Below are 27,785 nucleotides of genomic sequence, written 5' to 3' on the forward strand. Positions count from 1 at the left end.
AATAGAGTATTTGATGTTGGGTCAAATCTGGAAAACTACCCGACACACGCCATGGTTTCACCCATTGTCCATCCTTAATGATGTCATTGTGTTGAACTGTTTGGAGTATTGCAGTTACTATTTCTTTGCAAAACATTGCATCAGACATATTTTTTTACATTATACTTGCATGAATTGAAATTGTACCTTTGTAGAAATAAGAAAAGTACATTTTAAAAGAAGATTAAAATAAAAAGTACCAATTAATGACATTGTGTCAGAACACAGCAAATATGAAGGAATGCTTTTCAAACTTTAAAGCAAGATTATCCTTTGAAAAAGTGTAATAGAAATCGTATAGAGTATTTGATTTTGGGGGGAACGGTGGAAAGTAGTGTCATTTAGCTTAATCTTTGGTTTTAAGGGAAATTACATATTCTCAGGAGACCCATTGACCCCTGAAGTTATGACTTGTGTAGACCGCTATATACAGTATAGAGTAAGTATTTTATTAGCTAAAATCAATGTCTTGATTCATAAATATGTCCTCATTGGTGTAAAATTACCTCTGCCAATGATTTGGCTTATCCTCGTAAGCACAGAATTTCTTATCTTTATTCATACGGGACGGGTAAGTCCATGGAGGGTTCCATGTCGTTCCGCCATCTTGAAAAATATATATAATAGCAGATAGGGGCAAAAAGCACTAGCCTACCTCAACGCGTTTCCAAACCAGGTTTTGGTTCAGAGCCGGCTGACTGACACCAGCTGATGCAGACGAGGAGATCAGTGAGAGGCAAATTTGAAGGGCTACACTGCACGGTACTTCATAATACAGGATCATACTTACAGTATGCCGAGCCACAGGAGAAGGTATCCTTGCAGCCAAAAAGCAAAAAAAAAAAATATATATATATTAAAGGAAACGTGACCGGCGAATTCAAAACGATGGTAGATATCACGATAGCTTTTCCCAGGTGGAAAGAGATAATGAAGGGACGCTGCTTTCTTCTCGACAGGTAAGTCAATGTTACGGTCTAAATTACAAGCTTTTTCATTGCTTGGTTGTGTAATTCATTATATAGGCAGCATAGCATGTCTAGTTAAACTCGATGAAGTGCTATTGGAAGACATATTCATCGCTTCTCGGCACATAACGGCTACCGTAGTTGCAACACGCATTTGAAAAGTGAGGTGCTAGAGAGCACTATTCGTTAGAATGCAAAATACAATTTCACCGCTAGATGGGGGAAATTCCTACACAGCGAACCTTTAAGGACGATCTTTAGGGTCATTAACAAAAAGCCTACAAAATGGAGGAGGCCAAAGGGCATGCTTCCTGATATAGTATCATGCGGCCAACAGACAAACTGTCGCATCAACAAACGCTAACATTTTAAAATTCTACATATATTTCACCATGTGTGTTTCCACACTGATTAAAGGTCCCATGACATGAAATTTTCACTTTTTGAGGTTTTTTAACATTAATATGAGTTCCCCTAGCCTTTATATGGTCCCCAAATTTCTAGAAATTTCAATCGGTGTAAATCGAGCTTTTGCTATCTTTCTCTGCCTTTGAGAAAGTGGAAGCTCAATCGGGCTGATCTTGAATCTCCTCCGTATGACGTCATACGGAGGAAATGTTACCTCCCCTTTCTCTGCTTTGCCCGCCCAGAGAATATTTCCCGCATGAGAAAATGAGCTAGGAAGAAGGAACGCGTGCGCGCGATTTTAGTTTGTCCACGGAGATATCATGGCTTTTGAGCGAGCGAAGCATAATAATTGCTCAATAATTGGATGTACAAATGAACACCGAAGCCTTTTTTTAGTTCCTGCATCCAAGCCCCAGAAGAACCAGTGGATTCATTTCATTTTCTCTGGAAATGCGCCGACACAACTCCCCAAAGTTTTGCATGTCTGCGGCAAACATTTCACCGACGACTGTTTCCTCAACTTGGGTCATAGAGGTGGCTTCGACGAACGTCTGAAAATATATCGATCGAGCCGAGCAACACTTTCTGATGTGTAATTGTTCAAGTTCAGACAGGTAATCTTTCTCTCAAATCGTTCAATACTGTTTATGCCTCAGTAAGTCAAGCCAGTGACTAAAATATAAACTTCACATCGTTTCTTTTAGTAGGATGAAAATAATCGTATTTAAATTGTGAATAAATTATATACAGAAAGCGATCAAAGAACAATCTTTGTAGGAATCGCGCGCACGCGTTCCTATACTTCCTAGCTCATTTTCTCATGGACACAGCGCGATCGAGTTTATCTGGACACTTGCCAAACTCGTTATGAAATCAATGACGCACGTTACACTGCACATGAAGCTCTTACTGTAACGTTATTTACATCCTCGTGTTTGCATTGGTGAAAGCAGAGAGAGTGCAGAAACTGCGTTGCAATGATAAGATCTTCATTCTCGCGATCAACAACAGACTGTCATCTGCTCAATGCTCATCACGGCAACATTTTATGTGATGGGAATAGATCTAAATACTTTAAAAACTTCTGACGATTTGTTAATCTCGATAGCTGTAATAGTAAAAACGTATAATAACTGTAGGAAAAAAGTATTCGAGAGAGTTTCACATGTAATAAGTAGCTATTTCATATGCAAGCATGTCAGCCAATCACAGCAGTGGCCGGTTACACTGAAGTCTCACACAGACACGCCCCTTCAAACAGAGCGTTCAAATCCAGTAGTATGTTCCTGCACAACCGGAGGCTGCAGTTTTAGGACCCCAGTTTTAGGACCGCAGTTTTAGGACCCTAGTTTTTTGTGACAGCGCCACCTACCGAACTGGATGATATAGCGGCAGCTGCTGTTTCAGGACCGCAGTTCTAGGATCCAGGTGGTTTAGTTTTTACATAGTATCAAGATCCACCTTGATCCTAAGTCTCATTAGAAAAAAATATATATTTTAACAAATAAGATTATGGAAAAGAAAAGCTCCTGCAGCAGGTGGATTAGAGCAAGTAGCATCAGCTACACGACACAATTTAAAAGATAAATATTACACTTTTACTTAAAGCTCACTTTAAACCACCATCGAGTATTTGTAAGTTACCATATTCCGGTCGCGGTTTAAAATGGTTTTAAGTCATAAAAAGATGTTGAAATATGGTATAATAAAGCAATTTATATGCAGCTAATGGCTACACCTTGCTTGGCAATACTGTAAACATTCTTAATTCATATGAAAATACCCAAAATCGCACGAAAATCACACACAAACCACATATACTCGAAATTGTGCATTTATTAGCTTCTTGTTTCAGGTGAAGAGATGTGTCTTAGCTTTGTTATCATGGATAACAGGACCGCGTCATGCAGAAGGGCAGGATTATTGTCACGTTGAACCACGTGAGATGATTGACAGCTGTACAGCGAATGAGACTTGCGTACATTACTGACGCAAATCAGGAAGAGGAGACGCAGATCTCTCTGTGTTCGCTGTTTGAGTTTTAAACACTATCGAGTCTTAAATCTTTCTAATGATGCTCAGTTTGTCCAGATAAAATAAGTAAGAGTGTGATGTTTTAACGAGTAGGCTAATGAATGTTGAACAACAATCTGTTGTGATCAACAATGTGATCTTTGCCGCGAAAGTGTTTTTGGTGATCTAGTTCTGTAGGTGGCGCTGTCATATTAAACTAGGGTCCTGAAACTGCTGCGGTCCTAGAACTGGGGTCCTGAAACTGCAGCCTCCCGTTGTGCAGGAATACCCTTCTCTTCAAATCAGAGGCTAAAACTGGGCTAGGAAAAATGCCTTTTGTTTCTAAATTATGACTATTTTTTATCTAAAAAACATACTAACATTATAAGGGCAACCCAGGAAACATTATAAAATAATATAATAACCCCATGTCATGGGACCTTTAAGGATAATTCAGGAGATAAAAGATAAGTAAAAAATTATATATTCATCTTATACGTGTAATAGATCATAGCTAGCGTAGAAAAGTAAGATCATGCTTTGAATTAAGACGAGTAAAATGTAATATTCGCTCAAGACAAACTTTACTCGTGGGCCACAGAGGCACATCGCGTCTCTGAAATTATGTGGTGATTTTCTAAATGATAAAACTTAATCTAAATTAGAGAACTGTAAAGTCCTGGGATTTCTTAAAAACATTGGGACAAACTTTGACGGCACACTGTAAAAAATTGCGCTGTAAAATAACAGTAATCTACTGGCAGCTGTGGTTGCCAGCAAAGTACTGTTAATTTACAGCCCTCTACCGTTATTATACAGCTCTCCTTTTTTACAGTATGTTACTGTAAAAATACAATGGAAGGTAACTCATATCATTTGGGAAACCGATTGCTTCAAACAGTTCAAGTTTAAAAACGAGTATTTATACTGATAGTATTGTGAACTTACTGAAAATGAATATCTCTTAATGTAAAACTGCAAACATCTAATGTGTAATCGTGAATTAATTAAAAACATGACATTAACTAACATCTTGCAGTTCGCATTTAGCGAACAGTAGCACACATGTATGTGCTAAAGTATTTAGCTACGAGATTGTCACTGCATCAGCAACTACAGTTACTGCGTTTAAATAAAGCAACGGGCAGCATAACATCAGTGTTACTCTGCTCATCTTTGACTGAAGCACAGGCTCTACTCTCCAGCACAATGGTGACCCACAAAACTAATGAATTAAACTAACAGATCTCTCCTGTATCATCTTGTGCAAAACACATAAAACACTTCAGTTTAATATTTATTCTCTTTATCAGTTATTGACTTCGCATAACTTTTTTCTATGAACTTTTACTAATATTTCAGTGAAATTAACTTCTTTTGTATAGTAAATCTGACTGTTAAATTTTACAGAATATTGCTGTTTTTCCTTGATTTTACGGTAATCTACTGGCAGCTGGGGTTGCCAGTAAAATGCTGTTTTTCTACAGTTTTATGCCGTAAATTAATTTACAGTTGATTACCGTTAAATTACACTTCACTCTGTTTTTTTTTTATTTGACACATTTAACCCTTTAAACCCCACTGCAAAATCTTCAGTTTTAAATGAACACTTGTATGTCCACACTACAGGGTGTTGGAGTAACACTGAAGCAGTGTTGAAGTTAATTATATAATTCAGTGATTAATTAACTGATGATTGAGCATTAGTGATGAACACCTGACAAGGACAGAGGAACAACAAGAAGATAAAAAAGCGAAACACAAGAACTACAACTTACTTCAGCCACAGAAGACATGAAATCTCTGAAGATCTCAGCAGAGAAGGATTAAACAACTCAAAAAAATAGCATTACCAGCTTCACTTATTATTAACCAGATTGACTTAATTCATTTTTTCATACGTCTACTGAAATTCCTATTGAGAATTAACAGAGGTTTAGATGTTGTTTTGTTTCATTTGACATTACCATTATGGAGATCAGTGTTTGCTTTTGTTGGCCTCCTGACCCTTGACTTTAACATTTGTTTTTATTTGGCTGCTTGAACTGTGTATGTATAAGACACATTTGTTGAGGCAGAAGCAAAGCCAACAAAAATGAGATTAGGTGTTGCTGGTTATGTGTTGAATATTATGTCATCACATAATGTTTCTGGCACTGATCTCAATCAGTTTCTAATCACTTATCAAAAATGTTTTTTTTTTTTTTTATTAACACAGCTTAATTTAATATTACTACGCTGTGAAACTACTGCGGAAGACAAAGCAGTGCTAAGCAATCGGTTGTGACAGATTTTTAAACTCATCATTCATCAAAAAATGTTGAACTATGGTTTCACTTAGACACACACAGACATCAAGAATCAGCCAATGAATCTCAACAATGGTAACAATCAACAAAAAAGATAACATAAAATCTGAACATCACAGAATACGCTGCTAAAAGTCAACACAAATCAACAGCAAAAATAAAAGCAAAAAGTACAAATTAAAGAAAAAAACCAGACAATTCAGCGGCATAATTTATTCATGCTGCAATGCATGCTGGGAGTCATGGCTGATTTTCTTTTTTTACTATGCTGGTATCCAACAAGCATTGCATCATAAAACTTATGATTATCACCATTGCTGAGATTCATACTCCGTTTATTGATGTCTGTGTGTGTTTATAGCTGATCCGGAAATTCAAAATGTTCTTAGCGCAAACTTTTTTAAATTCTTCTTATTTTCTAAATGACAAATTTTTGTAAACTCTCATTGTATAAAATTATAATAACACCAAAATAAAAAATATATAAAGCCTTGATATTAACATTATACAACAAATGAGATCAGTGAATTGGGCCACTATATGATGATTGAGACCATTATCTAACAGCCACAATCATCTGATCCTGTGTTCTTTCAGCTTTTGAGCCATAGCAAATGTATTTTTAAGACACAGCTACCGCAGCCGAAGAAAATCTAATTGTTCAAAGGTCAATGGTCAAGAGCCCAACTAAATCAAACACTGATCACCATCATGGTAACATCAAATGAAAATAAAATGACATCTAAACCTCTGCCACTTTTCAATAAGTCCTTCTGTAGACGTACATAAAGTCAGATTAGTAATAAGTGAATCTGGTAATGCTTTTTGTGGAGTTGTTTAATCCTCCTCTGCTAAGATCTTTTGCTAAGATTTCTTTTATTTTATCTTGATTTCATCTTTTTTCTGTCCCTTTTGTTCCTCTTTCCTTCAGTGATTCTGATTGTTAACAGCAGGTGTTCAGTGTCAGTGTCTCAATTAACTTGGAAAATTAACTGAATTAACTATGAAATTATTCACTCAGTCAAGTGGACTGTATTAGTGAACTAGGCAATAGTGAATGAGGGTATAGGGTGTGATTTGGAACACAGCCTCTGAGTGTTGACTTTGAGCGCTGTTAATTCACAGTATATTCCTGTAGGCTAGTTTCTCGAAAACGACAAATATCACACAGAATGCATTTTTTTACGGTATATTACTGTTTTAATGAAAAACAGCATGTTACTGTAAAATGTGGCCGTTTTTTTACAGCAATTTTTTACAGTGCATGTTTCATGTCGCATGGACAAAAGTGCTGATTGAATATTTTTTATAAATCTAAGACACCAAAGCACATAGTTTTTGCATTAAAACATTTTTTATTTTATTTTTGAACATACGTTGTTTAGTAAAAAATTATACCTTATATATATATATATATCATATATCATACAGAAGTCTTGTAAGAAGATAAATAGAAGACACGATTTTAATAAAACTTTAAAGATTTGATCTAATTAAATTAAAGATCTAATTTAAACTTTTAAATGCATTTAGTATGAATAAAGCTCTGGAACGCAGACTAACTGTATATATGCTGTGACATTGTGCCCGAGAGGCTCATCTGGCCTGTAACTCGGATTGTTTTTTATCATTGCATAAAGAACTACTTCTTCAGCTCTATGAAAATGTAAAGTGTTTATATAAATAATTTTTATTTATATATATATTCATTTAGCTAAAACTATGTATAAATTGTTTGAATACATTTTAGTAACATATTTGTTATTATTCATTGAGTTATATACTTTATTTATTAATTTCATTTAAAAATAGAGATTAGTTCATTTATAGAACCAACTTTGCTGGGTGCAAAACAGCTTAAAAAGGATATTAAATTATTTATTTATTTCATAGTTTTCTGTGATGGTCGTGTTTAGGTGTATGGGATAGAATAGTTACGGTACACAAATCATTAGGGCTGTGGAAAGCCGCACCATAAAAATGTAACCCCCGCATGGACAAAAAATGCTGATTGAATCTTTTCATAAATGAAATTTAAGACGACTAAGTACAGTTTTCCAACAAGTTTTTGAACAGACATTGTTTAATAACAATTATACTTTAGGGTCACCGTTAAACAAAATCATTACAGTAATCTTCTAAAAGATAGATTAAACGAATGTATTAAAACTTTAAAGATTTAATTCAAACAATCTTTTCATTTTAAAAGATCATATTTAAACTTTTACGATTATGCTTTGAAATAAATGTAGTACGAACAAAACTTTGGCTCTGGAAAGGAGTTAGCAGACTAACATTACAGGATGCACAGAGGCTCATCTGCTCTGTCACCCTATATCCTGAAGATAACATTATTGTCAAGTAAGGTATTTCTGTGAAGATGTGCGGGGGTTCGGAAGGACATTATGAGCAGCCGATGGGGGTCGGTCTGAGGCATCACAGATTCTAAAATGTCTTCATTGTTGCTCTCTCTCTAAAGTTAGGCCTATGTGGTGATCTTCTCACAGATACTATTTAAGGAATTATTGAACATTTCACATAATGCGTGAGATGACTTGTGAGACCCAAACATTTCAAAGTTCTTTACATGCAACCTGATAAATAAAAAAATATACTTTAAGTTCAAGTCAAGTTTTTCCATAGACCATCAATGTCCAACATTTGTTTTTATTAGTTCATTGAATTGAATTTAAACAATCTTTTTATTTTTAAAAGATCTAATTTAAACTTTTTATACTTATACAATAAATTAGAATTAGGAAATCCCTGTGACACAGTTGCAGACGGAGGGGAGGGAAGCCTCTGTGACAATGACTTTTCCGTCTCACATTACACAGGAAACCACAATGCAGTCTGGAATGCTGACATGGCCTATAACAACCGCTTCAAACTTGCTGCCATAAAAACACACAAAGCTTACGTCAAAACACTTGATTGATCGGATAGATAGGTCAACCGCTCAATCCCTTATCTATAGAGGCCGGATGGTCAAACTGTCAACTGCTCAATCTTTATCAATACACACCCGATGCACAACCTGTCAAAAACACATGATCGATTGGAGGGTGAGGTCAATAGGTCAATCCTTATCAGTAGATACCGGAAAAGGCGGGACCGGAAAAGGTCAAAGGTCAAGGTCAACCGGAAGTCATCAATCATTTTGACACATAGTGCCCGTTAATAACTACTACTGTTTTTTTAAGATTTAATTTTTTACAGTGTAGGCTTTTATGTTCTACGGTATATTACGGTTTTAATGGAAAATGGTATGATATTGTCAGAATTTGGCCTTTTCTACAGCAAGGGTTAACAGTGTAAGTCATTACTGATTAAAAGTCATTCAGAATAAACAGGTCAGATCAGGTTTCCTTCAAGTGTTCACAAGAACAATGAACACATTCAGTGCTTTAATGCGGTGAATCCAGTCAATCTGGTTCTCCTGAACAGATGAGCAAATAAGTTGTTGTATTTCCATACACACTTTCACTTTCACAATCTCTTCAGGCTTTGTATTTAATATTGTGTAATTTATGAGAGTAATATCTGAGTTAAATAAAATGACAAAGAAAAAAAAAATAAAGTATCGTGCAAAAGTTAAAATATAAAATTGCAGCGCTTCAAATGTTTTTTTCTTCCTTCCATTGAATCACTGCTTGCATTTGTCCTCATTTGTAAGTTACTGTGGTTAAAAAAACCTGTTAAACAAATAAACAAACACATGTAAATATAAATGAGTGTGATGTTTGACTCATTTAACCTCCATAAACGTTCTCGTGTCAGGAATCGACTCTAGAATTCAATGATGGAAACATGGATGTGATGAACAGAAAAGTTATACATAAACAACTTATAAAACCAATTTGATTACATTCTGCTTAAGCAACTTTTATAAACAGTATATATCAACATGGGACTATGTCTGAAGTCAGTGGAAGTTCTTGTGTTTCTCTGTTCTTCAGTGATTCTGCTTGTTAACATCAGGTGTTCATATTTAATGCTCAATCATCTCTTAATTATCTCATTAACTTCAACACTGCTTCAATGGTACTTTAACTCTGTAGTGTGCACACATATGAACACTGAGCAGTGCTAATTTAACATGGGCGTTTTTCTGTGTATGATTACATAAATCTTATCCATTTCATTTACATATGACTGACAAATATGAATCATTCAGTTTATTAATACAATTACATAAATCTTATCTGTTTCATTTATATATGACTTAATAATATGAATCATATTCCGATTATTAATTGTTTATGTTAAAACTAATCCAAATGGATGGAAATTCTATATGCAATTCAAATACATAAATTTTATGTTTAGACATAAAAAAGAATTGAGTGCAGAAGGATTGAGTAGGAGCCAAAGAGCAAACACACGGAGAAACACTTAAAGACCACACTCTTCTGATGGACCATCACATTAAATAATGCATCTCTGAACGTAACAACAGTCAAGTCCAAAGCACCAGCAGTTAGAAGTGGAGTCATCCGAACAGCACACTAATCCCAATGGTGATGTAGACACACAAACAACAATCCATGTATGAAGCGTCAGCCGGTCGCGCACAGCATTCTCGACCCGGAAACTCAATAACTTAGATTGTGTCGAGCTTATAAATTCACAGACTCAAAACACTACAGCTTGTTATCAGGAAGTTTGTTGGCTTTAAATTAAGATGGTGTGTCACACTGACTGGTGAATTTGATCATTTAAAAAAATCCAACATTTGCAGAAATGTTTAGTTTCAGTCGGCTAAGTGGTTTTCTGCTGTTGCAGTTTATGTTCATGTTGATATTATAATGAGTTTGTTAGTCTGTTAAAGGCTGGTGCTTCTGAAAAGAAAATATCCATTTGATGCCTTTTGATATCGTGTTTTCACTTCCATCGAAATGCAACTTTATGTTCCACATGAACTCCACCATTTCATAATGCCAACATATTTTTGACTTTGTGGTTACCGTACAACAAGGACACACACAGATGAGTCATTTATATTATTTTATTTTATTGAATATATTTCCTAAAATATCACTTTAAATACAGACAACAATTCACCTAAAATATAAACCCAAAGCCACAAAATCATATAAAAATTTACAAACCATCAGCAACAATATGTAGAGATAACGTTGAGAATATGTTGTGAATTGGGTCTAAACAACAACAACAACAACAGCAACAGCAACAACAACAGCAACAACAACAACAACAACAGCAACAGCAACAGCAACAGCAACAACAACAACAACAACAACAACAGCAACAGCAACAGCAACAGCAACAACAACAACAACAACAACAACAACAGCAACAACAACAGCAACAGCAACAGCAACAACAACAACAACAACAACAACAACAACAATAGCAACAACAGCAACAGTGTGAATGTAAATGGACTGAGATTCCATCAAGAGACAATAAATAAAAGCCAACATTTATCCAGTGATTCATCACTTTTTTTAGTACAATATAAAGCCGTTCAGAATACATGAACAGAATGAACGTCACTTTAATTAGATACTATTAATTTAAGCAAGACAAACAGACTTTGGACTTATAAAAGTATCAGGCCAATCATATAAGTTTTTTATGAGTTAACTGGGCAACAAGTTGGTCAAAGGTTGTGTGAAATGATCATTTAATCTCTTCCTCCTCGATTAGTTTGTCATTATAAACTCATTTACTGCGACACTACCGTCCTGTCAGCATGTCATTCTTTAAAATAATTCATATTTTGCTTTATTTTAAATAATTGCTTCCCTAAATTTCAATTCATATTCATGCAATACAGTTAAACAAGAAAATTAAGGCCAGAGTTTGTGTCAGTATTTCTGTGTTTAGTTCGGTTCTTTGTATGTTCTGTTCCTGTTCTCTGTGGTTTCTATTGTCTTCAGTGATCGACTCTCTCCAGCTCATTCTTCAGTGTGTGTTTATATCAGTGTGTGTTTATATCAGTGTGTGTTTATATCAGTGTGTGTGTGTTTATATCAGTGTGTGTTTATATCAGTGTGTGTTTATATCTGTAACGGTCACCAGCTGGAGTGCCCTTGAGAGCCACCAGAGGGCACTCCACATCAGACTCTTGTCATTCCCTCACAAACTGCATTTCCCATAACTCACTGCCCGGACTCTTCATCCATTATCACGTTCACCTGTGTCTCATTGTCTTGTTTAGCTCACCCCATATAAGCCTGGTTCACCCTATCACTCACGGCGAAGTTTTGTATGTTGTTGCACTGCATGATCAAGCGTTTTCCCTGGTTTCATGTCTCTTTGGTTTTTTGGATTTCTTGCCTATTGCCTATTCCGTGGATGTTGAAAATCAGCATCAATTTATGAAGTCAGCTTATGTGATGTTCTCTTAAAATTTTCAGTTGTATTGAAAATTCAACATTCAAGATGACTTTGGTGAATGCAAACAGAGAAAGAGTATTTGATTTTTACATATTACACTGTATATATCATAGAGTTATGATACAGTTATTGTTCTTAATAACATAATGCAATAAATAACTCAAAGGATACAGAAACAATGACACCAGTGCAATAACAAACTATAAAGCAGTAAATCAATCATTCTCATTTTCCATCAGAGCCGCAGTGCATGATGGGAGCTGGATCACAGGAGGTTTTAGTTTCATTTAATTGAGAAAGATAAGCCAATCCAGTTTTCTAGTTTTGTGTTGTTAGCTTATAACCTTAATCGTCGAGTGTCATATCTAATTGAGAAAAGTCTTCAAGTTGCAAAAAAACATGTGCAAAAGTTACATATACAACGTTGTACTTTGCTTGCTTCAGGTTTTATAAGTAAACAGTGTATTACACTTTGCCTTGTACAAGACAAAGAAACACTGTTTTTATGTGATAATATGAGTGAATCCAGTGAAGCAGATTAAATGAATAAAACTGCTCAGGAGAGCAAATGAGAGGATGAGAATCGATTAATTTGATCTAAACATGTATTTGTTTTTGATCATGAACTTGTGTTTCAGAAGAGAGTTTAGATAAAGCTTGGGATCTAATATTTCCTAGCATTCCTGGCCGTAGTTGTGTGTGATTTGAATAATCTCACATGAATAATCTATTGTCCTAGTTTTATTGTTCAGTCCAGAATGTTTCTATGGTTATTGCCATGTCAATCATAATTTCAGGAGTGGTTCTGTACACACACAGAGTGATATAGTGTGTATTAATGTGAGGGTGTTGTTTGCACAGACAGTTTATCTGAGCATTATTGACAGATTATAAAATGAATAATTAATAGAGACCTGTTGTAATGACTGCCGAATTACAACAGAGGGCAGCAAAACATCATGATACTCTTCTATCTATATACAGTATATATATATAGATGCCTCATTAGCGGCTATTTCTATAGGCTGTAAGCTGTCCGCCATTTTGGAAAGGTCAAAGCCGGTCCGTGAACTTTTGAGAGGGAGTGGACTAAACGTCTGCAACCGTAGATGCAAATATGAATATTATATCTGCAATAGACTTCAGCAGATGATAATGCTAAACTAACACAATACAACAAGATGAAGACATCAGCTAACACAAGTTTAAACCCCTGTAATATTGAGTTAATATGTATACAAATACAAACCAACATATTCTCACATGTGAAATGTTATCCCATTTCTTCGAGAGTTTAAATCTCGGGTGTTTTTGCAATGTTGAAACATCATTGATTCTGACTGTGAGTGACGATACATTGACTGTTCTAAGATGGCGGGTGCGAGACATGTCTGGAGCGGTCGAATGTGTCATCTACGTATACATATCTATGGTTTTATTCACCTTATTTTAACAGAAGAGCAGAACAGCCATTTCTAACTTAGGCTTCGGTCTGCTTCCAGTTATTCCAGCTCTACAAAAACTGTCTGTTATTCTGCTTGATATTGCAAACTGTATGATATCATGGCATTTTATCTTATTAACACAGCGTGACTAGTTTTGTCATTTACTGCACTTCTTTTAGCAATTTGCCTGTAGCGGCTGTAAAATAGCTTATCGCCTCGCAAAATAAGATGGATATGCGTGAAAGAGATAAGTTTATATATATTTTAAATGAATGAGACATAAGCGAACACAATTATAAGAAATGCTTCTGCAATGCCCTTAAAGCATGGATGTGTGTCAAGAGAAAATGCTTCCAAGAAGAAGTGGGTGATTTTTATTTCCTCTAAAGCAGAAGTGAAATAATGTAAGATCCACAAATAGATCGTAATAAATTACATGCAAATGACACTTGCCCCCAGTTCCAAAGACAAGCTTTCAATGTCTGTTTTAACTTGCACTGGCATATCTTAAAATATGTCACTGTCATTGTTTTGTCTCTAGATGCACATCAGTAATGTTTTTATTTTTTTAGATAAATGTCCTAATTTAACTAAGGCCTAATCGTGGCCTAATCTAAACCCTCTCTGTTGGCATGTTTTAAGATGACTCAGGTCTACTAAAACTGTTTCGCACATGTCAGTTTCTCTGTGGTTTTCATGATGAATGCAGGATGAAGTCTTTACACGCTTCTGTCACTCTTAATGTATATGTTATACTAATATACGCCCTTCTGTCACTCTTAATGTATATGTTTATATTAATATACGCATGTGTTGTCTGTGTGTGTTTCTCTGCTTGTCTGTCACACATATACACTTCACACATCTCTCAACACTTTCCGCCCTGTTAACAGTGCCGATGGGTGTTACCGTTATAGAGAATAAGGAAGCAGAAACGTGAGAGAGACTGACGCAGGATCTGTGCACTTCTAATGATAGAGACTTACATCGCATTCAAGGAACACGTTTGATCAGTTCTTGCTTTCACTGGATTGTGATCGGATCTGGTTTTTCTCTGGATATCTGAGACTGAAGTCAATCTGGAATGAAGACTGCCATCATCATCATCATCATCTTCATCACTCTCTGCCTGATCTCAGGTTAGTTCTTTACTACTCAGTGTGGGACAAATAATATATTATATTACCCAGATTGAAGATAGATAATAACTGAGAGCAAATGATCTTGTGTTCGGCAGGTCAGGTACTGTGTGTCAGTGTGTTTGGATGCAGTGGAGGGAGTTTAATGTTCAAGTGCATGTACAAGACCAAGAGCGAGACTGATGATCAACATAAAGTGAAGAGTTTCTGCAGAGACAGGAGCTGTAAGATGAGCATCAGTGCTGATGTTCAGAGTCGATGGGTTTATAACGGGAGATTCGCTCTGTATGATGATGAAAACAGCAGATTCTTCACAGTGTTTATCAGGAACCTCAGCATAGAGGATGAATGGGAATATACATGTGGAAACAGTCAGACAAGGAAGCATGATGTTAAGTTAGCGGTGAACAGTACGTATGCTTTCTAACTTATGGTGCGTTCAAGTCATGTAGTAAAGATCGTATTTATGAGTTGAACGCACATGAACGCCACCACAATGTCGTAAACACGAGTGGAAAGCTCGGGAGTTTCTGTAAGCCCTGATCTTTACGAGTTGGGTGCGTGTCAATGAGAAATATGGTGGAATACCACAATACTTAAGGTATTTAACAGTGATATTGTCAGGCTTTTACAGTTAATTGTCTGCACAATATCGTATAGCATATATTATAACTATAATATGTAACGGTAAAGTTTACAGTGGCTTCATACATGAACTAAAATTATAAAAAAAATCATCACACCCCTGATGCACATTCCTTGTTCTTCATTTTCTAAAAGTAGAGTTTAAGAGTTTAAGAGTTGCTGTATCTTTGTGTAATTAATAAAGAGAAAGTGCATCGCCATCTTACTCTGAAGAAAGTAACTTGAACGCACATGACGTCATAAATACGACTTCCCACATCGTATATAGAACTTCCCAGAAGGACTTGAACTCACCATAACTACAGTAATTATTAATTATATTTATATTAAAGGTGCAGTACGGAAGATTTTGAGTAATTTTGAACAAAAATTTATTACTTCCATGCCTTACACTAATTCACAATGGTCACCTTATAATAATAATTCATAATTAGAGCTGGCAGGTTGGATTATGCAGGGAAAATGACAGTTTTATGTTTTATGTCATTATTCTTTTGCATGTTCATGTCACTTTTGTAAAAAATATATATAACTTACATGTTCAGGTGACATATTCAGAAGTGCGTTTTTCTGTCAGTATGTTTTGATGACACTGCTCTGATCACCGGCAACTATAAATAACCTAAAAACACCCACAATCCACGTAAAAATAAAAACTCTGCAAGGAACATGACATTGTATGTTTCACACAACTCAACTCAACTCAACTTTATTTATAAAGCACTTTTAACACCACAAGTGGAACCAAAGTGCTGTACAGAAGGTATAAAAGAGAAAATAAAAACATAAAAACAATGCAGACATACACAACTTACAAAGCGTTATCAAATGCTAAAGAAAACAAATACGTTTTAAGCGCACTCTGAAAAGCACCCAACGAAGGACAGGATTTTATAGACAGAGGAAGGTTATTCCAGAGCCTAGGAGCTGCAACAGAAAAAGCTCGATCACCTTTACATTTTAAACGGGATCGTGGAACCATGAGACACAATTGGTCGTTTGAGCGCAGAGATCTACTGGATTGACAGCGAATGATTAAATCAGTAACATACTCAGGTGCTAGACCATGCAGAGACTTAAAAACATACAACAACGCTTTGTATTGAATTCTATATTGTATGGGTAACCAATGTAGTTTAATTAACACCGGAGTAATGTGCTCTCTCTTCTTAGTACCGGTTAAAAGTCTGGCAGCTGAGTTCTGAACAAGCTGCAAACGGGAGAGTGAAGCCTGACTCACACCCAGATACAACACATTACAATAATCCAAACGGGATGACACAAAGGCATGAACAACCTTCTCCAAATCGTCAAAAGAAAGGATAGATTTCAATTTAGATATTGATCTAAGATGGAAGAAACTATTCTTAACGACAGCATTGATTTGCCGGTCAAATTTAAGCTCAGAGTCAAAAATGACACCAAGGTTACTCACGCTAGACAGTTTTTTCCCAGGAAACAACCCCAGGCAGTCATCAGCCACACAGCCCTTATTTCCAAATAAAATCATCTCGGTCTTATCCTCATTTAGTTGGAGAAAGTTTTTCGCAAGCCAACACTTAACTTCGGCCAAACATGCATGAAGAGACTGAATGGCACATTTATGCCCATGTTTCAGTGGTAAATAAATTTGAGAATCATCCGCATATAGATGATACTGAATCCCAAATTTTTCAAAAATCGAACCTAGAGGCAGCATATAAAGCGAAAATAAAATTGGTCCCAGTATAGAGCCCTGTGGAACCCCACACACAAGAGGGGCAACGGAAGAAGAATAATCCCCTAAATTGACTGAAAAAGTCCTATCCTTCAAGTAGGAAGAGAACCATTTCAGGGTTCTCTTCCTACTTGACAGGAAGACAGAGATGGCGATAGAGAGGCCAAAGTTTCCAGTGCACCTTTAATAACACTAATAATATGTTAGATTTCAGTGCGTCACAAGGTTTTGTTGGAATCGTTTTCAGGGTCTCGTTGTGGGAAGTCTGTTATCCGGGACGGGTATCGTGGTCAAAAGAAGATCACTTTCCGCTGTGAATATGAAGAGAAGTTTAAAAGACACACCAAAGTTTTCTACAGACTGAACGCGGATCCTGTCCATGTTCTGAACAGCTCACGATCATCACAATCATCCGAGAAGAAGTTCAATCTGTCGGACAGTCATAAAGATCATTTTAATGTGACCATTAGAGATATTTCTGCAGCGGACGGAGGAGTTTATTTATGTGGAGTGGAGAGAGACGGGTCAGATCATCGACCTTCAGAAACATCAATTCCTCACATATCCTTCAGTACAGAGATTCAGCTCAATGTTTATAGTGAGTTTAGTTTCTTTTTAATGAAAATATCCTTACAGCTCTAAATAAGAAATGTAGAATCCCTCCTGACTTTTAATAATGTAATAAATCAACATATAAATCTCTCTTTGCAGGTCAAACGTCTGTCCAGGTTCAGGCCTACTCCAGTAAATCAGTCTTCATCACCTGTACATTTCCACAAGAGTTCAAAGGAAACAAGAAGTTCCTCCAGAGAGATTCGCAGAAGAAGATATTAGTTGATAAACAGAATCAATGGGTTCATTATGATAAAGTGCACATGTTTGATGATTCCAGTGAAGGACGTTTGCAGGTTTTTATCAGTGATTTAACCGCGGCTGATGAAGCGACGTACAGATGTGGAGTGAATATCGCTGATGATGAAGATCTGTTCTCTGAGATTAAACTGACAGTAAAGCAAGGTAAAGAGCTTCTCGGATGGACCTTCATTTTAGAGACTCACAATAAGAAAATTATATTTTGATATTACATATTTTTCATTGTTTTTGGTGTATAGTTGATAATTTTCCGGCATCAAGCAAAGCATCTGCTGTTATTGGTGAAAGTGTGAAGCTCACCTGCAAGTTCCCCGAGAAACACAACGAGACCTTCACACACTTCTGCAAAGAGAACAAGGAGAAGATCTGTGAACGCATCAGTTCATCAGAGAAACGCTTTGAGTTTTCTGCCGGTCCAGCAGGAGTTTGTACAGTGAGCATCAGTAATGTGAGCGTGAGAGACGCTGGAGTTTACTGGTGTGGAGCCGAAACCAGACACACACATCTGACGTCTGTCTCTCTCACCAATGGACATCTACTCACTCCAACTCGTACGTACTGCAACCATAAACCAGATAACACATGCATATATTACAGCATATAAATACTTTATCTTCTCTGTGACTATTAGTGCCTCCAGTGGTCGGGCGTGAAGGAAATTCTTCTGAGATCAAATGCCCTTATGATGGAAACCATTCAACAGAAATAAAGTATCTGTGTAAAGGAAAGTGTTTCACTCCAGATGCTCAAAATATCACTCGATCCGATGAAGCCCATGTTATTAAACCAAAGATTTCCGTAAAGGACGAGACTGAACTCAATCTCTTCACTGTGACCTTGAGTGACCTGAGAGCAGAGGATTCTGGGATATACTGGTGTGCAGTGAAAGAAGCGTTTAATCTTCCCATAAAGCTCATGATCCTGAAAGATGGTGAGTGTTTTCTGGAGAACATCTCAGTGTTTTCTGTCCTCATCCTCACGTGTGTGTTCTCTGCAGTGCTCCTCACTCCTGAAGCGTCTGTGGGAGGATCGGTGTCCATCAGCTGTAAGAACGTCACGGGTCAAACACTGAGGCTTTTCTGCAGAGGAGATCAGCCCAACATCTGTGTGCGAGACGGAGTTCGTGTTTCATCCAGTAACAGAGCAAACGGCCGATTCTCTCTGACTGACGAAACCTCAGCCGGAGTCTTTACTGTGAACATCAGCGGTCTGACAGAAGAGGATTCTGGGAAATACTGGTGCGCAGAGGAGAGTTCAGGGTCGCTCGTGTTCACTGAAGTTCATCTACGTGTGATCGGAGGTAAAAGACTTACAGCACAATGGTCACCACAAAAACTCACACATACCAGACAACCTTTTAAATTCCAAAATAATAGAAAATTACACACTAACAAATCTCCCCTCTATATTAATATTGAGCAAAACACATTCAATAACACTTCATTTTAACATTTGCTCTCCTTTAACAGTCAGAAGCAAAGCATGCTGGGAACTCACTGTTGTAATTCACTACATGAATGTGTGTTTATATGTGTGTGTGAACATACATTCACATTTATATGGGAATATGAATGTGCAATATATGTACAAAATAAAGGATAACACTCTTTGATTATTACATGTAATGCTATTTTTGTCTTAATTATTTAAATTCTTTATAAGTATTAATATAGCCATACATTGTCAATGCATATATTGGGAAATATGAACACTAGTTTCCCATATATGAAAATGTATTATGTAATATATCGCATTATATTTTGCAGTATATTCCCATATATTTGTGTTCAGTATAGATCCTGCTTGAGTCACACACAGACTTCAACATTCAGCAGAACACAACCGTGGTAAAGCAATGGTAGCCATACTAAGTCAAGAGTAAACCTAAAGTAAATGAAAAAGTAATTAATGATGATTAATATGATAATAAATGAATTAATGATTAATAATGAATGAATGAAGTAATGAAAACTCTCAGTTCTTTTAGTTACTAGAACTCTTGTGTAAGTGAACTAAAGCATTTGTCAGTACAACAAACTATTCTTATTTTACTTGGGCTTTTTAAGGCGATCGGTTTGCATGCTTTTTAAAGCAAGACTAACATTAGATTTTACAGTGTAAAAATATATACCAAGTTTACTGTAAATAAATAATTTTCCATATTAATGGTTTAAGGTTAAAGGAAATGTCTGTAAGCTTAATGAACAATCACAGAGAAAGCATTTCTGTTTCCAGATGTGCAAAAATAACCCTCACCTTACTGTCACGCTTTCTTTTTATTTTCTTTATGTTTTTATGTTTTTTAACATTCTTGCTGCTCTTTTCCATACAATGAAATAGTTGATCTGAATTTTAATAGTTATGCACTGAAAAGATGTGTCTTGGCACATACTCGATATCATACTCGACAAGTTATTTTCTCGAAATAATCATACATTTGAACATTCACACTGTAGTTGAACTGAATCAACACGGATCTGAATTGAGCTGAATAATGACTATTGTCTGTTTAGAGCTGCTTTACGGCCCTCATATAATCATTGGAACATTATTTTTTGTCTTCGCTCAAGAGTAAAAGGGATTCTGAAATACCTTTGCAGTGATATACTGTTAGCAGATGTCCCAACACCACCCACATTTAGACGTGTCCGTCCCAGTCAACACGTGAGATCATGTGATGATCACAGTGACATCACACCATTCTCATACGGTGAGACTCAGTGTCAGTAATATATGAGCTCATTGTGAATTCGTAATGTTGAGAAGAGGCGGTTCAAATATCGTCACTGATGGAGATTCTACTTCCTGTTTCTCAACACTGTCACAGTGACGTCACATCAAACTTACATGATGTCATAGTCTCACCTTGTTTCTCCATGAAAATCCCTTTGTGAGATTTCTTGACAGAACCTGTTTCTCTATTTGGTTTAACCAATACACTGTGGTTGTGTACTTTTAGAAACAACGTCACCTGACACTGAAAGAGAGGAACCCCAGGATAAAGGAAAGTCTGGTATGATCCATATTTCATTTTTGAGTTCGAACTGATCTTATGATATAAACAAGCACTTGAAGTACAGCATGTGTAAGAATGCTTGTAAATGAACGTCATAGTCTCACCTTGTTTCTCCATGACAATCCCTTTGTGAGATTTCTTGACAGAACCTGTTTCTATTTGGTTTAACCAATACACTGTGGTTGTGTACTTTTAGAAACAACGTCACCCGACACTGAAAGAGAGGCACCCCAGGATAAAGGAAAGTCTGGTATGATCCATATTTCATTTTTGAGTTCGAAGTGATCTTATGATATAAACAAGCACTTGAAGTACAGCATGTGTAAGAATGCTTGTAAATGAACGTCACAGTCTCACCTTGTGAGAAATCACATCCCTTTGTGTGATTTCAGGTTCCTTTGTGATAGTTGCGGTTTCTGTGGGTTTGATCCTGCTGGCGGTGTGTTTAGTGCTTATATTGCTCAAAATAAAATACAGCTGTAAACATGGTGAGACACACACACACACACACACACATTAAATGTGTGTCGCCCTCTGCTGTTCAGAAATACACATACGGTTAAATTATCTCTGATTTCCTCAGTCTCAGATGTGGCTCTTGTTCACACAGGCATCATTTCATCATCAGACAGAAGAGAGACCGGAGATCATGAAAGGGTGAGTTTCAGAACTGATCTGTGTTCATTTTGTCAGATAAGTGGGCATGTTTGCTGTACCTTTGAACCGAGACTTCATGTTTGGGGGATTTTGCTTCTCTTACAGGTTCAAGACTCAGATCCTACATCAACTCCTCTATATTCAACAGTCCAGTTACCCACAATCCCCTCTGATTTACAGAATCCACTTTACTCGACAGCCCAGTTACCCACAATCCCCTCTGATTTACAGAATCCACTTTACTCAACAGCCCAGTTACCCACAATCCCCTCTGACGGGGTCCTTTACGCATCTGTCAGTTTCCAGAAGCATGAAGAGTCTCTCAGTGACACTAAAGTCGTCTTCAGGAAGAATGAGATTGACTCTGATTATGCATCTGTCAAACACAACAACACACCACACTAATATTACCATTGGAGATATTTATAGTCAAATCTAGAACGTCACTGAGAATAATGATTGAGACACTTGGAACAATCATTCAGTTTCATTGAACACACAGCAAAATCCACATTTAAATGAACTCTGCTCAGAGTACATGTGGTCTCACTCTACAGAGTGCTAAAGTTAATGAGATTATAAAGTGATTAATTAAGTGATGAGTGCGCATTAGTGATGAACACCTGATGTTAACAAGCAGAATCTTTATGTATATACACTCTAAAAAATGCTGGGTTGTTTCAACCCAATTTTGGGTAAAATATGGACGAACCCAAACGTTGGGTTAAAATTTTAATTTAAAAATTCAACCCAACTGCTGGGTTTGCCCATATTTGACCCAAAATTGGGTTGAAACAACCCAGCATTTTTTAGAGTGTAGCACTTTTTACAATACAGATTGTTTCAAAGCAGCTTTACAGAGATAACAGGGAAATAATGCAATAAATGTAGTTTCTAGAAGAAAATAGCGTCACAGTCCAGCTTAAGTAAGTTCAGTGATGTTTCATTTTTGTTGTAAAAAAAGTAATTAATTTAGTTAATTAATATATAGCTGCTCTGGCGAAAATCGTGATGTCATCATCCAGCTCAGTTCAGTTAATGGTGTCAATGCAGCCAGATCAATAATATTGTTGAATATTAAATGAAATGTCCCCAACTAAGCAAGACAAAAGCCAAAGGCGAAAAAGGCGACAGTGGAACCAAAACTCATCAGGTGACAGAATGGAGAAAAAAACATTGGGAGGAACCAGGCTCAGTCGGGGGCCAGTTCTCCTCTGGCCAATGAGCGAACAGTGTATGATTATGATTCAGGAGCATTACAGAGAAGTCAGATTGGTTTGGAACAATCAGAATATTATCCAGTTCCATCTGGTTTAAGATCAGATCATCACGCCGGTATGGAGACGGGTGTGTTGAGGATCAGTTCCGATGACTGTCGTGTCGATGAGCTTCACAGGGGAGAGTCTAGTTCACACAATCTGCTGGCACTTCAGGGATGCGTTGTGGTCATGTCTAGGCGCAGGTCCACCATCTGATCTGGATACAGCCCGTATCCGGCTATTACTAACCAGACTGACTTTTTTTCTGTCAGACATGTACAGAAGTTCTTATTTAGAATTAACAGAGGTTAAGATGTTGATGTTTTATTGAAAATGTTTGGTCAACATTATTGTGATCAGTGTTTTTGCAACACTTTATTTTGATGGTCCCTTTTGAACATTCTGTTAACTATAAGTAACTGTGCAACTACATGTCAACTAACTGTCATTAGAGTATTAGTCGACTGTCTGCTTAATATCTGCAAACTCTTTATTGTGATGCTCCTCCAACACACACTCTACTGACTATAAGTAACTTTGCAACTACATGCCAACTTATTCTAACCCTAACCCGACCAGTCTACTAATGCTCTACTAACACTAATGATAGTTAGTAGACATGAAGGGGCAATGTTACTTATAGACAACATAATGTGTTAAAGGGACCATCCAAATAAAGTGAAACCGTGTTTTCTTTAGTTTTTATGTCAGTTTGTGGTCTTTTATAATGCTTTCACACTGATCATCTTTGTTTGTGGCTTTCTTTTAAACAAATTGTATTGATTGTGCTTGTGTTCTGCTTTGATTTAGTGATGTGTTTTTTAATGTTCTCATATATCATTTTCAATAAAAGTCTCTGCTGAATAAATCTATATTTATGTAATCCTGCAGCCGTTTTCATCGATCACTTTGGTATCCAGATTTAAAGGCTCACTGGTGTGACTTTTTTTCTGTCTTGGTTTGCTGATCACCAGTTTTCAAATATGCTGCCTTAAATGATTGAAACCAATTGTAGACGATTCAACAACTATAAACTCTCTAGCTCTATAACAGCACTGCACTATTGAGAAGTATCATCAAGCACAGGGAAATATTAACTGGTGGAAAGCAGTAGTTAAAGCTCTGATAGCAGAAGTGAGAAACGAGGCCAGCATTTCTGCACGAGTAATAATCCATGCCAAATTCATGCACAATCCACAAATCAGAATGGTAATAATCCAAACAATGTTATCAGCAAATTAGCCCAAAAAGAAAATAGGATTGATTAATTAATTAAGTATAAATAGTTATAATTAATTATGAATATTTAAATCAATAAGAATTAACTTGATGTAGTAGTAGTAGTAGTCGTAGTAGTAGTAGTATACTTTATTGTCCTCGAAAGGAAATTTGTTGTGGACTACATGTTGTTGCATAAACATATAAGAAAGACAGTTGATTCAAGACATTACAAATTTAAAACTGCTAAGATAAACAATTATTCAATAATCGTACGGATACATTACAGGCACAAAGGAATTATTATACCGATTTAGTTTGCACATTGGGATATCTTCTTCCAGAGGGGAGCATTTCATAATGTGAGTATAGAAAGTGAGTTTGGTCCCCCACAGTTTCCTGTACATGATTCAGAATGCAACTATCATATAAATGTTGAAGATTCAACTGTTCAATTTGTCCAGCAGTTTTTAATGCCGTCGACACCAGGTGTGCTAGTCTAGACTTAAGCTGTACATTTAGGTTCCCAAACCATATTGTAATACCATACCTAACTATACTTTCTAAAACCGCTTTGTAGAACAACATCATAATCTTCTTATTGACTCCATAAGAACGCAATCTACGTAAGAAGTACAGTCTCTGGTGCAGCCGAGTGCAAACCCATTCTGAGTGTGTTTTCCAAGTTAAAAAAAAAATGGTAAAATGGACTGCATTTATATAGCGCTTTCACAGATATGGCCACCAAAGCGCTTTACATTTAGCCTCACATTCACCCATTCATACACCGACGGCGGTGTCAGCCATGCAAGGCGCCACCCAGCTCGTCGGGAGCAGCTGGGGTTAGGTGTCTTGCTCATGGACACCTCGACACTTGGTCAAGTGGAACCGGGGATTGAACCACCAACCTTCCGGTTTGTAGACAACCTACATGAACCACTGAGCCATATGTGCGGAGAATGATTCAGTGATGGTGACAGTTGAAAATAGGCGCGTTCGGTCAGCGAATTCCGCGAAGTCCGCGAGTTGACAGTGCGCTGTCCGAAGGCGGGGCATATTCTGTGCTCATCGCCGAATTGAGTCTGAGAGAACAGCGGACCTGGTGGCTTGAGGGCGGATCCGCCCTGGAGTCTATTGCTATTACGGTCAGATTTGAAATATTTATTTAGCTAGTTTTGGCCAGATTACTTGTTTTGAATGAGGGATCTGAAAGGTTTCCAGACCAAATGACCCACTAAATAAACGGGTCCAGATCTGATCCGCGGTGCATCCGCTGCTTCATAAACGGGTCCATTCGACTGTGATTCCTATATATGTTTATTATAATATTATCACCCAAATAATCAGGCGCAAGGCGGTAGTGCAGCTTAATCAACAGGTACATATTTTATTCAAATAATTCAACATATTAAAAAGGTGTAACAGACTTTCAATGCAAATACCCACAAAGAAAAATAATAAATGAAAAGAAACAAAAACTATTTTAATTAACTTTGGGCAATGCAAGTAGAACAAACAGCACCATGAAAGCATTATTATTCTTTTTAGCCTAGGTTTTCCCTATGCAATTATGGTCCAACATCCAAAAAAACCAGAGGTGTCAAGTAACGAAGTACAAATACTTCGTTACATTACTTAAGAAGAAATTTTGGGTATCTATACTTTACTTTACTAATTATTTTTCAGCCGACTTTTTACTTCTACTCCTTACATTTTCACGCAATTATCTGTACTTTCTACTCCTTACATTTTAAAAATAGCCTCGTTACTCCTATTTCATTTCTGCTTGTTTTCATTCGGCTTGTCGTCGTTCAAAAAAATGGCCAATTATACAATAGATCTGAGTCCCGCCTCCTGAACACACATCGCTGAACTGATTGGCTTTGTGTTTTCTTTCTAACTTGTGAGAGGCTGTCCGCGCGGCGCGCTGTAGTTACATTTGGTTACTGTAGATGCGGTAAGCGAGGTAGAAATGAATCAACAGTTTTGTGCTCAAGAATACGGAGCAAATCGCGTCAAATATTGCTTTGGGGACAGCCGTTTTTACAATATTGCCTACTGTATGACAATCGCGGGATAAGTGGCAAACATAATCGTTAGTGTGTGTGTTCGTGCGCGCGTGTGTGTGACGTGTGAGTGAGAGGAGAGAGAGTGTGTGTGTGTGTGTGAGAGAGAGAGAGAGAGAGAGAGAGAGAGAGAGAGAGAGAGAGAGAGAGAGAGAGAGAGAGAGTGTGTGAATGTGTGTGAGAGAGAGAGAGAGAGAGTGTGTGTGTGTGTGTGTGTGTGTGAGAGAGAGAGAGAGAGAGAGAGAGAGAGAGAGAGAGTGTGTGTGTGTGTGTGTGTGTGAGAGAGAGAGAGAGTGTGTGTGTGTGTGTGTGTGAGAGAGAGAGAGAGAGTGTGTGTGTGTGAGAGAGAGAGAGAGAGAGTGTGTGTGTGTGTGTGTGTGTGAGAGAGAGAGAGAGAGTGTGTGTGTGTGTGTGAGAGAGAGAGAGAGAGAGTGTGTGTGTGTGTGTGAGAGAGAGAGAGAGAGTGAGTGTGTGTGTGTGTGTGCGCGCGCGCGAGCGCAACCATTATAGTGTCAAAATATCCCCACAAAGATGGCAATATCTGAAATCCTTACAGTATATGTGGCTGAAACAGGTAGCCTAGTGCCTCACAAGTTTTTCAACATTTACATTTTAATAGATATAACATTATAGTCATTATGGCCTTAGAATTTTTTTTTGGGATGCACTATAGGCCCCTTTGGCGCGGTCTAAGCTTTTGTTCTTAATGGCATTTTTTGCCTTGCATTACTTTTACTTTTATACTTTAAGTAGTTTTAAAATCCAGTACTTTTACACTTTTACTTGAGTAAAAAGCTTGAGTTGATACTTCAACTTCTACAGAAGTCATTTTAAACCCTAGTATCTGTACTTCTACTTGAGTAATGAATGTGAATACTTTTGACACCTCTGAAAAAAACTAAAACTAAACCAAAGACAATTAAATCTAAAGTTAACGGTAACCGCGTTAACACAGTTAATTACAACAAATAATTATTTATCATATATAAAAAACACATCAATAAAATAAAACACACTAAAGATAAATGCTGCACATAATAGAAAAAAACATTAAAAAAATTCCCTTTAAATAAAACAATCCCTCGAACATACTCTATTTTGACTGACACTCAGACAACAACCAGTCAGGCAATAATCCAGCCACAACACTAAAAACATAAGGAAATAAAATCATTAAAACATAATCCTAAAAATAATTTCATAAAATTATAAGACTACCTCCTTAACGGTGTGTATCATATGTTCAGCTCATTTACACATGACTCACAATCAATCGTAGCAAAGAGAAAGCGAGAGAACAAACTAATATCTCTTACCTACCATCCTTTGAAGTTTTAGATGTGCCACGACATCCATTCATCCACAAATCACAATCAAGAAAAGGAAACGAGAGAGCGAAAAAACTCACTACTTCCTTATATAGCGCTGGGGTTGATGGGACTTGTAGTGCCCTAGCCATGTCCCATTACACATGTATGAAACACTAACTCAAATGTTTTTCTATGTGTTAGGTTTGCAGAAGCGCTCGTACTAGCTGACCGTGATCTTCATGAAGGGAAACCTGAAGATATGCTGAAGATTTCTGAAGGCATAAAGACAGCAGAGGAATACAGCAAACTCACAGGTCAGCTGAAAGTACTGGTGAAA

At 36.9% G+C, this 27,785-nt stretch overlaps 1 protein-coding gene across 2 annotated transcripts; it reads left to right on the forward strand.

The window, feature by feature from the left end:
- Positions 1–14,479: 14,479 nt before the first annotated feature.
- On the forward strand, positions 14,480–23,735 carry LOC307000705 (polymeric immunoglobulin receptor-like). 2 transcript variants are annotated; one of them, XM_079616488.1, is made up of 12 exons: positions 14,480–14,687; positions 14,786–15,097; positions 17,297–17,647; positions 17,761–18,066; positions 18,162–18,473; positions 18,554–18,853; positions 18,920–19,222; positions 20,882–20,935; positions 21,135–21,188; positions 21,331–21,426; positions 21,549–21,595; positions 21,701–23,735. In XM_079616488.1, the coding sequence occupies exons 1-12, from the start codon at positions 14,633–14,635 to the stop codon at positions 21,998–22,000; spliced, it is 2,490 nt and encodes an 829-aa protein (XP_079472614.1). In that variant the 5' UTR covers positions 14,480–14,632; the 3' UTR covers positions 22,001–23,735. The 2 variants fall into 2 exon arrangements, with proteins under 2 accessions (XP_079472614.1, XP_079472613.1); XM_079616487.1 differs by lacking the exon at positions 14,786–15,097 and having other exon boundaries at positions 14,553–14,687.
- The last annotated feature ends 4,050 nt before the right edge of the window (positions 23,736–27,785 follow it).

The sequence above is a fragment of the Phoxinus phoxinus genome (assembly GCF_949152265.1).
Source record: "Phoxinus phoxinus genome assembly, chromosome: 6".
NCBI classification, from domain to species: Eukaryota; Metazoa; Chordata; class Actinopteri; order Cypriniformes; family Leuciscidae; genus Phoxinus; species Phoxinus phoxinus.

Bases quoted from the DNA above. Each gene is read 5' to 3' on its own strand.
- LOC307000705 (XM_079616488.1), top strand. From the start codon at position 14,633: ATGAAGACTGCCATCATCATCATCATCATCTTCATCACTCTCTGCCTG. The intron at 14,688-14,785 runs GTTAGTTCTTTA...TGTGTTCGGCAG, and splicing joins CACTCTCTGCCTGATCTCAG to GTCAGGTACTGTGTGTCAGT. The intron at 18,474-18,553 runs GTACGTACTGCA...TGTGACTATTAG, and splicing joins ACATCTACTCACTCCAACTC to TGCCTCCAGTGGTCGGGCGT.